This window comes from Sapajus apella, unplaced genomic scaffold (assembly GCF_009761245.1).
Source record: "Sapajus apella isolate SASKATOON/1434 unplaced genomic scaffold, GSC_monkey_1.0 scaffold22, whole genome shotgun sequence".
Lineage (NCBI taxonomy): Eukaryota > Metazoa > Chordata > Mammalia > Primates > Cebidae > Sapajus > Sapajus apella.
In genome coordinates, this window is record NW_022436962.1 from 9,194,723 (window position 1) to 9,205,646 (window position 10,924).

The window sequence follows — 10,924 nt, forward strand, 5'->3', positions numbered from 1 at the left end:
AACGTGGTGAAACCCCGTCTCTATTAAAAATACAAAAAATTAGCTGGGCATGGTGGTGCGTGCCTGTAATCCCAGCTACTCAGGAAGCTGAGGCAGGAGAATTGCCTGAACCCAGGAGGCGGAGGTTGCGGTGAGCCGAGATCGCGCCATTGCACTCCAGCCTGGGTAACATGCGTGAAACTCCGTCTCAAAAAAAAAAAAAAAAAATACAAAAATTATCCAGGCGTGGTGGTGCATGCCTATAATCCCAAGCTTCTTGGGAGGCTAAGCCACTGTACTCCAGCCAGGGTGACAGAGCAAGGCTCTGTCTCAAAAAAAAAAAAAAAAAGATGGTAATTTACCAGAAAAGATGAGGAGGAGGAATGTTCAGTGGGGAGTGGAGGTGTGTGTTGGCGCCTGTAGGTGTGAGTATGAAGCGGGGAAGGGGGAGAGAAGCCTGAGCTGTCAGCAGGGGCAGAGTCTAAAGGGCCCTGCAAACCGCATGGAAGCCCTTAGGCTTCATTCTGAAGGCAGTGCTGGAGGCCTTGTGCAGAAAGTTGGGCTGGTTTTGAGTTGACTGTGTGCCAGTCCTATGCCAGGCTCTTGGCATGGCTTACATCAAGTTACCCACACAGTAACTCTGTGAAGGAGGTGTGATGCTCATTTCACAGAGAAGGAAACCAAGGCCTAGAGAAGTTAGAGAACTTGTCTAAGGTCACATGGCTAGGAGGTGACAAGCTAGGCTTGGACCCAGGTCTGACTCTGAAGACTGGGCTCTGAAGATCTGCACCATGCTGCCATATTCACCAGGGCATGTGGCTGGTCAGTGCAATGCCAGGACAGCAAAGACACCAGTCTGCCTGCACCAGAGGGCTGGCCTCAGGATATCAAGAAATCTTTCTAGAAAGGTAGGTAGTAGTCAGGTTGGGAAGAGCTCTGAATGCCAGGGCTAAGCAATTTGGGATTTACCCTGAGATAGTGATGAGCAATTGAAAGTTTCAGAACAAAGAAGGGACAAAATGACCAGAAGACCTAGGCATTCCCAAAGCAAAGTTACAAGCTCATGTCTGTGAAATCCAAAGTAGTCCTTTCTGCATCTTCCAGAGGTTTCCCAGAAGCAACCTGGATTTTTTTTTTTTTTTTGACAGGGTCTCACTCTCACCCAGGCTGGAGTGCATTGGTGCAATCAGGGCTCACTGCGGCCTCCAACTCCTGGGCTCAAGGGATCCTCCCATCTTAGCCTCCCAAGTAGCTGGGACTACAGATGCACAACACCATGCCCGGCTAATTTTTTAAATTTTTACTTTTTGTATAGACCAAGTCTTGTGATGTTGCCCAGACTGGTCTTGAACTCCTGGCCTCAAGAGATCCTCCCAATTCTGACTCCTAAAGTGCTGTGACGCACCTCCTAAAGTGCATACGCCACTGTGCCTGGCCAGCAACCTGAATTGTAACTCTGACTTCTGTCTCTTTAACTTGCTTTTACCAAATCAAACCTTCTCTTTTTGTCAGGCTGTGCAACCACAGTGCTGGTGACGGGGGCAGGAGTTGGTGAGATGGTGCTGCAGATGCTGGTTGGTTCGGTATGTGGGGGCCTGTAGGGGAGAGGGGAGCATTTGGGGAGCACTCCTCTGACAGGTGAGAAGATGCAGCTAGCGGCCTTCTGAACTCCAGCTGTCCCTTTCCTGAGTCTCCCGCAGAGCCAGCAGGGCTCCCTGTGCCGGTGTTACCTGTTTCCGTTTCTGAGCCAGCCCTGAGAGCAGAGCCTCCATATGTGGGATCTGGAGATGTGAACGGATGCATGGAAACGTCCAAAGCAAACACAAGCCTCATCTGGGAGCGGGGCCAGAGGGGGCCCGTGGGAATGCTGTTTAGCTTTCAGAGCCTGAGATGGGTTGGAACTGCAGTGAGGGTTCTTTTTCCATCCCTTCAGAACCCACCACTCCCTACCCCACCTCTCACAGCCTCTGGCAGCCCTGCGCAGGGCCCGGCTTCCTGCTCGACTCCTGCCCTGACCGAGGGCCAACTCTTTCAGCTCTCTTCAAATCTACCCATGTTTCATCTGTTCACTAGGAGAAAAAAACAAAACCTAACATCTACTTTTTATTGAATACTATAATGTAGATATTATTCCCCTTTTTACAACAGAGGATACTGAAACTCAGATGAATTTAGCAACTTGCCGTAGGTCAGTCACACTTCCAGTAACTGACAGAGAGGACCTCACATCTAGATCTTTCAGCCTCCAAAATCTCCCTCACTGTGACTCGATTCTCCTTTCCTCCTCCTTTGCCCTGCGGGAGGGAGGGGAAGAGCTACATCTCACGATACCCTCCTCACTGAAATGACGTGATATCTGGGACTTGCTTTGCTGTAACCTAGTGCAGAGAAGAAGTGGAAGGTCACAGATGAATGGTGCTGATTGCTAAAGCTGAGTGATGGGTTCACCGGGGCTCCATATACGACTTGGACACGTTTTAAGTTTTCATAATAAAAGGTTAAAACAATATATCCTCCGTAAAGTTCCGGTTGGGGTTATGGGTATAGAAACACCTAGTATGACTGGAGTTTCAATGATGATAGAGATTGTCAGAAGGTTCCAGAACACAGAGCTACAAGGGACTGCAGGGTGTGACCAGGTCCAGCCCCTGCCTTTGAGTAGGACTTCTGCCTTCTCCAGACATATAACCTTGAAACAAGGCCAAGGCCTCCCCCCTCCCCATGATTCCATCTCTTGGTGTGACGGGCCTCAACCTGACCGAAAAACCAGCCAAGGATGGAGAAGGCTGCTTCTTCCAATACACCTTCCACGTGAAGTTTTAATGGTCTGTCTCTCTGTGTTTTCCCCTTTGGCAGATATTCCAGGCTCAGGGCAGCTATAGTTTCCTGGTCTGTGGCGTGATCTTTGGTTGCTTGGCTTTTACCTTCTATATCTTGCTCCTGTTTTTCCACAGGATGCATCCTGAACTCCCATCAGGTAAGGAAAGAATCCGTTTCTACACAAGAGGAGGAAAACAGAGCAGGGGGAGGACGGGGGAGATGCTGTGGATCTTAACGTGCCAGAAACGCTACTCTGTTCCAAGTAAAATGCAAGGAAATGTTTATTTTTCTACGGCTTCCTTTCCCCCTCTTCCTGCTTTCCATACAATTGTCTGTGCTGGACTCTTAAGATAGGCAAGAGCTGGGTTTGCTGACTCATGGTTTCTCCATTAGCAGAGGGGCATGGATTGTGAACTTGGCTTCCTGCATCCCACCATGCCACGGAACCACGAGCCAAGAATCTCTTTCCAGCCTGCTCAGGGCGCCGAAAGGCAGAGCCCGACTCCTTGGCTGGAACTCAGCCCAACGGCCTAATTGGCCATCTCTTTGCAGTTCAGGATTTTGATTCTAGTCCAGATCTTTTTTTCAAAAAGAAGTCCTTCAGGCCAAGTGGCAAAGAAAGGCTCCTTCAGGGCAGAGACACTCCCAAGAATAGTCTCCCTTCTAGAGACCCCAGGCAGGGAGAGTCCCAAAGCTATTTTCATAACTCTGAGGCCTCACCTGCTCTTATGTCTACTGCTTTCAAAGTGCCCAGGGACTGCATCAGCTGTGTGCAGAGCCACTTCTTCAGAGAGGGTGCTCAGGCAAAGACGTTGTCCTCTCTATAAAAAGGAAAATAATCACAAAAAGACTAAAGGAACAGGCATCCATCATCCGCTCTCAGTGGGTGAGCATATCCACCCTCTAAACACTCAGTACAAAGGCCCAGAAGGAAAGGCGGCCCCCAAAATAGCACTAACTACAGCCTCACTTCTTGGATAGCAGTACTGGTTGCTGTCCAGCTCAGCATGCAGTGCAGAGTTTCATTTCAGACCTATGTTCAATTAATATTTGCTGAATATTAAATAAATAACACTTAATGGTTTCCTTATTCATGGGAGACAGACACATTCCCCAAGACCTAGACAGCAGTCTCAAGCAACTGCCTCCACTGCTTGCCAGAACTAGTGGATCTGACTTCTTCATTTTGCTCCCTCTAGAGCCACAGAATGGCAGAGAAACAAACAGCCTGGGTAAGCCCTCAGAATGAATCATCGCTGCAGCTCATCAGAGCTGCTGAAACATGCTACCTGTTTGTTTGTCTTTTGTAGTTCCTACCCAAGACAGATCAATTGGAATGGAAAACGCTGAGTCCTACCAGAGGTAAAACTGGGTGAAGGAGGCAAGAGAAGACGTTCAGCCTCTTGATCACCAGCACAACCACGCTGTTTCAGAAAGCTGGGTGGTGGTGCAGGCGCTCTCTCAATCACTGTTCAAGTCTTCTCCACTAAAACTTGGTTGGGTAAAGGAGATTAAATTGAGGCTTGGTACCTGGTCAAAATCATGAGAAGTTTACCTGGCTTCTCAAGTTACCTTCTTCCCTGGTTCAGACTGTTGGTAAGAGCTGTCCAGATACCCAGATGGGAAGGAAGGAGACAGCCACGCACTTCACTCCGTTTGTCGCCTCACGCATGGGCCATACTCTGGGTTTGAGATCATTCTTCATCGAAGTTTGTAAAAATAGGTTGAAATTGTAAACCTCCATGATCATCGATATAGGGAGATATATTTTATGCAAAACAAGCTGCAAGTTATTACCTGGCATGCTTAAAAGATTTATGTGCTTTTCACTTAATAATCCAAAGTCCCTTAAATTCCTGCTGCAGACATCCGTAGCTTATCTATATTCTCAAACACCAAAAGGAAAAGTTGAATCTTGCTCTCTTTGGTACACTAATTTAGTGGTATGCTGAGCTAGCTCATACCAGCTTAGAAAAGCTGATTGTAAAATTTTCATTTTGACAGCTAGTTATTAAATACAGCCATTATTAAAAATTAAATCATACAAACATAATTAAATAAATTACATTTAAAACAAAGGTAAGAAATATTCAAAGCTTATCACTTCCTAATTTTATCTTGATGCTCTTGAGGTAATTAATGTCCATGGTACCTGTGTGGTGGAATTACTGTATATGATGGTGTGCTGCTGTGCACCTTGTCCCAGCCCCACCCTTGGTGATAGCATGTTGGTAGTTTGAAATCAGCCAAGTGGGAGTATTACCACGAACACTGGCGAAAGCTGCAGATCCGGGAGAGTCCGCTGGCAAACATTTACCAGCATACCATCGCTAGCAATCAAGGCTAACTGATCCAGAAATCGCCCGGGAGAATGAGATGGATGTTCCTTTTTCTCTACTGACACTGACTAGCATATAAAAGGTATAGAAATAGCACTAAGAATTTCTGAAAATACCTAATAAAAATGTTCCATCTTTTATAGAGGGAAAAAAACTCTTTATACCATGACAAGGCCTTTTCTTTCACAAAAAGCTGGGTCTACTGAACAATTCAAACTGTGCAGTAGACTGAAGCAGTATTTGTCAAGGAGTTATAGCTCCTGTCCAGAGCAAATCCTGTAGTGATACAAGGAGAACACAAACTTGCCAGCCGAGACAGGGATCAGTCCTGAGACTGCTGGCAGTAGCAAATGGCTGTCACAGTAACTGTCTAATGGTTTTGCCTGCACTTTCTCTATGTATATACAAATGTACATGTATAAATTAAAAATTAAGTGATCATGGTTCTCGGTAACCTGTCCCACGTGCTGTGGTTCGCACACCTGACACTAAAACGTTCTTCCTGGTCCAGTCAGCCAGCTGTGACCACCACAGCTGACTGCTGGGAATCTGGCTGGAAAGAGAGAGCTGACTCAAGCACTGGCTCCGCTTCTAGCTGTGTGGCTCTGGGCAGGTTACTGAGGCTCTGCCAACCTCACTTATTCACATGTAAAATGAGATTTCTAAAAGTACCTACCCTACCTCAAAGGAATTCTGAAAAAATTAAGTGAATTTGTATAAAGCACTCACAATATGCCTGACACAGAAACTGCTTAATACCTGTTAGTAATTTTTAAAACCTCCTCATAAGCAGCTTAGGAATTATTCATACATTTGGTACATATTGATTGCAAGTTAAGTAGATCCAACTTTTTTCGAAAGCTGCTGGTCTAGGAGCTTAGTTTTAATTATGTTTGTAAATACTCAAAAGTATTAGATGCTAGTCTAATTTAAACGCAGTCTGATCGTAGTGACTGACTGACCTGGGCAACGAAAAAGCAGTTGTATTTTTCAAGAAAACATCCTTTTTATACAGATTTAGAAAGAAGAATCAATGGCTATATCTAAGTTGATTGTGACTCATTTGTTAATAGAGAAAAAAAGATGAAAACAAATCTAAGAGTACCTTTCCTAAAATAAAATATTTTAAACTTATTAAGTGTGTTATCCATTATGAAGAACGATTGATCCTTCTGTATACACTCAGAAACAAATGGCCTCATGTTCCCCAGAGACAGGTCCCTCTCATACCATGGCTGATATTTTAGAAGAAAGAAAACTGTCTCACAAAGGAAACTGATTTTTTTTAAAAAAAGAAAAAATAAATAAAGAACCTCTCATAACAGGCTGCGTGCCACTATTCCCATAAAATGAGAATAAGGGAAAGGCAGATAGATCCTTAGACTACACTTCTAAATCAGTTACACAGCGAATAGGACTTTCTTCGTGATCTTCCTCTCAAGAATTTTGACATTTCAGAGTCCTGTGGAGTCACCCTGTTCCCAGATTTTCCTCCTATTTGGGCATGGAAATTAACCCATCAAGCACATCTGATTCACTAAAAGAAGACACACTGACATACAGTTCGAGTGAATTTCATTTATTCAGTCAAAAGGATTTGTTAAGCACCTGCTATGTTCAAGGCACTAAGATACAGACATCCAGTGGTGACTGAGACAGAAGTTCCTGCCTCACAGGGATTATACCACAGGTGAAGACATATAGACAGCAAACAAATACTATAGGTAACATGCCACAGGGTGAGGGCTAATGTAGCACCATAAAGAAACATACAGCAAGGAAGTGGGGTGGGAATGGGGGATGTCACTAGATGCTCTGGGCCAGGCACGGTGGCTGTCGCCTGTAATCCCAGCACTTTGGGAGGCCGAGGTGGGCGGATCACCTGAGTTCAGGAGTTCAAGACCAGCCTGGCCAACAGTGCAAAACCCTATCTCTACTAAAATTATAAACTTTAGCTGCGCATGGTGGTGCACACCTGTAATCTGTAATCCCAGCTACTGGAGAGGCTGAGATGGGAGAATCGCTTGAACCCAGGAGGCAGAGGTTACAGCGAGCTGAAATCGTACCACTGCACTCCAGCCTGGGTGACAGAGCAAGGCTCTGTCTCAAAAAAAAAAAAAAAAAAAAGATGCTCTGAAAGGCCTTTCTAAGGAGGTCCTATTTGTGTAGAAAATTAATGATATGTGAGAGCAAGCCATCCAAGTACTTGCAAACATCCTATCAGGCAGGGGACACAGCAAGTACATGAGCCTTAGGCTGGAATATGCTTACGGTATTGGAATAGCAAGCAGGCTGGTGTGGCTCAACTGCAGTGAGGAAGAGTCGCAAGGAAGAGGTGGGAGTGGTTGCTAAGAGGCCAGATCATACAAGCCATGGTACATGTAGAGGTTTTTTTTTTTTTTTTTTGAGTGATGTAAGATTACTGGGAGAGTTGTAAGCAGGCAAGTGACATAATCTGATTAACATATGTAAAGTATCACTCTGGCTATTATGGAAAAGAGACTGTGGGACTGTGGGGCAAGCATGGAATTGGGAAGACCAGCTGGGTACCACTGCAGTAGACTGAGCAAATGATGGTGGCTTGGACAATGTTGATGGCAACGAAGTGGTGAAAGTGATTAGATTCAAGCAATATTTTGAAGGTGAAACTGATAGAATTTGCTGATAGACTGGGTGTAGGGTGAGAAAAATAAAAATCAAGGATGACCCCAAGGAATCTGACCTAAGTGACTGGGTACATGATGAAGCCATTTAACACTGGAAAACCATGAGGAGACATTCAGAGTTCTATTTTGGACATTATCATCTTATGATGCAATCTTGGACGTCAAGACTGTTAGATATAGAAGTCTAGTTTAAAAGAGAAGTCGAGCCTGAAGATACAAATTTTGTGGTCACATACATAAAGTATTTAAAGTCATGGGACTAAAATGACACAAGCTACGGAGTGAATGTAGAGATGGTCAGATTGAGCCCTGGGATTCTTCAACATCTAGAGTTTTAGAAAAAGAACAAGTCCCAGCAGAGCAAATGAGAGAAGCCAGAGAAACAGGAAGTTCAGGAGAAAATGTGATTTCCTGGAGGGCACATGAAGTGTATCTCAAGGAGGAGGAATAAGTAATCGGTGCTGCTAAGGCCCAGTGAACACCGAATATCAACCACCAGATGTGGCAACATGTAAGGTGACCTTGACTAGAGAAGGTAGTTTCGGTTAATGATGGTGACACACTCAAAACACATGGTGGTGGCTCACCCCTAATCTCAGTGCTTCGGGAGGTCAAGGTGGGAGGATCATTTGAGCCCAGGAGTTCAAGGTTGCAGGGAGCCACGACTGCCCCACTGCAGTCCACCCTGGTGACGGCAAGGCTGACCCCAAAACAAACCAAAAAATTACATGGGAACCATCCAATGGACTCTGATACTCCAATAACCTCCTAACACCAACGCTTGTCAGGTAACTGGCACAGCTGTTTGAGTTTGCTCTGGTTTCTTTCTTCTTTTTTTTTTTTTTTTGAGAGGGAGTTTCACGTTTCACTCTCATTACCTAGTCTGGAGTACAATGGCACGATCTTGGCTCACTGCAACCTCCGCCTCCTAGGTTCAGGCAGTTTTCCTGTCTCAGCCTCCCAAGTAGCTGGGATTACAGGGATGCCCAGCTAATTTTTTATTTTTAATAGAGACCGGGTTTCACCATGTTGGTCAGGCTAGTCTTGAACTCCTGACCTCCAGTGAGCCACCTGCCTTGGCCTCTCAAAATGGTGGGATTACAGGTGTGAGCTACTGTGCCCGGCCTGCTCCTGCTTCATTTTTCAATAAAATGAAGTCATTTTCATAGACTCCCTGCAGTTATAGGGTGTAATCCAGTAAGTGCAGTGTTTTGTAACAACAATTAATATGAAATCGTGTAACTGTTAATGATTATCTCCTGATAATGCCAGCCCTGGAAAATTACCCAGTATTAGGATATTGGTTTGTCATTAGATGTACCTATAAAAACAGAAAGTGCTTGCAAAACAGATAGGCTTTTTTTTTTTTTTTTTTTTGAGACAGAGTCTCAAAAAAAAGACACTCTAGCCCAGGCCAGAATGCAGTGGCATGATCTCAATCTCGGCTTACTGCAACCTCTGCCTCCTGGGTTCATGCGATTCTCTCCCCTCAGCCTCCTGAGTAGCTAGGATTACAGGTGCGCACCACCACACCCAGCTAATTTTTTGTATTTTTAGTAGAGATGGGATTTCACCGTGTTGGTCAGGCTGGTCTTGAACGCCTGACCTTTTGATCTGCCTGCCTCGGCCTCCAAAAGTGCTGGGATTACAGGCATGAGCCACCATGCCTGGCCACAGGTAGGTTTCTCAAAAGAAGTAGTGTCAACAGTCAGAAAGGTAAGAAAACGGTGGTGACTTAACAGGCTTTTTAACTGAAGGACTTGGCATTTTGATATTCTAAAATCCGTTTTGAATTTCCATAAAGAACCCATTTCCAAAACTTATTTTGCCTCATGGAGCTACTGTCCCAGGTGATACACTCTGATAGCAGTGTGTTAGGAGCACACGGTAGTCCCCATGAGTTAGCACCGTACTGTGATGTACATGCTGACTGACCCACCATCCAAAGTGACATTTCACCCATTTCACCAGGGTAGTGAACTGCCCTCCTTGCCCCAGAACACTGTCACTCTGTCCTCCTGTGATTTTCATTTAAAGATACAAAACAACTCTCTGCTGTCATTTTGCCACCTATAAACCCCACTTTCCTTTATGTATATTATTTTGACCCAATTCTGAAAAGGCCTAATTTAATTTGCTAAATGAAGTCTAAATTGCTTTTTTTTTTGAGACAGTCTCGCTTTGTTGCCCAGGCTGGAGTGCAGTGGCATAATCTCAGCTCACTGCAACCTCCACTTCCCAGGTTCAAGTGATTCTCCTGCCTCAGCCTCCTGAATAGCTGAGATTACAGGCACCTGCCACACTGCACCTAATTTTTTTTTTTTGTAATTTTTAGTAGAGAGGGGGTTTCACCATCTTGGCCAAGCTGGTCTTGAACTCCTGACCTCGTGATCCACCTGCCTCGGCCTTCCAAAATGCTGGGATTACAGGCATGAGTCACCACACCCAGCCTCTAAATTGCATTTCACAAGGGCTAGATAAAACCCTCTGGTTAAAAAAATTTTTTTTGAGACAAGGTCTCACTCTGCTGCCCAGGCTGGAGTGGAGTGTGATCTCAGCTTATTGCAACCTCTGCCTCCCAAATTCAAGCAATTCTTCTCCCTAAGCCTCCCAAGTAACTGAGACTACAGGTGCACCCCACCACACCTGGCTAATTTGTGTATTTTTAGTAGAGATGGGGTTTTACCATGTTGGTCAGGCTGGTCTCGAACTCCTGACCTCAGGTCGTCCACCCGCCCTGGCCTCCCAAAGTGCTGGGATTACAAGTGTAAGCCATCACACCCAGCTGATTAAATTTTTAAAACCCTTTTAGAATGTAAATAAATTTCAAGTAAAATAAAAAGTTTCCACATGGTGAATATTTTTTCTAGCTATTCAGTTCTCTTTTAATTCCATGTCAACAATCATTTTACAATCTCCCCTGTTCACCACCTATCTGAATCCAGACTTTAAACATTTTAATATAGATAAATATAAATTGCTGAACGCCAGATTTTACTGATAAGCACTGGGAAAACAACTTTCCGGACCCATAGTTAGCATGGATGAAAATGTAACAGACTGTAAAGAGACCACCTCAGTGAATGTGAGAGAAGGGAAATGAATAATCAATTCAGAAAA

General features: G+C 44.8%; 1 protein-coding gene across 4 annotated transcripts in view; it reads left to right on the top strand.

The window, feature by feature from the left end:
* MFSD4A (major facilitator superfamily domain containing 4A) overlaps positions 1 to 6,272 on the top strand; it is a 34,413-nt gene extending 28,141 nt beyond the window's left edge. For 2 of the 4 annotated variants that reach the window (XM_032288970.1, XM_032288973.1), the window contains exons 8-10: positions 1,492 to 1,562; positions 2,836 to 2,956; positions 4,110 to 6,272. In XM_032288970.1, the coding sequence (XP_032144861.1) occupies positions 1,492 to 1,562; positions 2,836 to 2,956; positions 4,110 to 4,165 (248 nt within the window). In that variant the 3' untranslated portion in view covers positions 4,166 to 6,272. Of the gene's footprint in view, positions 1 to 1,491; positions 1,563 to 1,679; positions 2,489 to 2,835; positions 2,957 to 4,109 lie in introns of those variants that run through there. The other 2 variants (XM_032288972.1, XM_032288971.1) reach the window with 2 other exon arrangements.
* Positions 6,273 to 10,924: the final 4,652 nt, after the last annotated feature.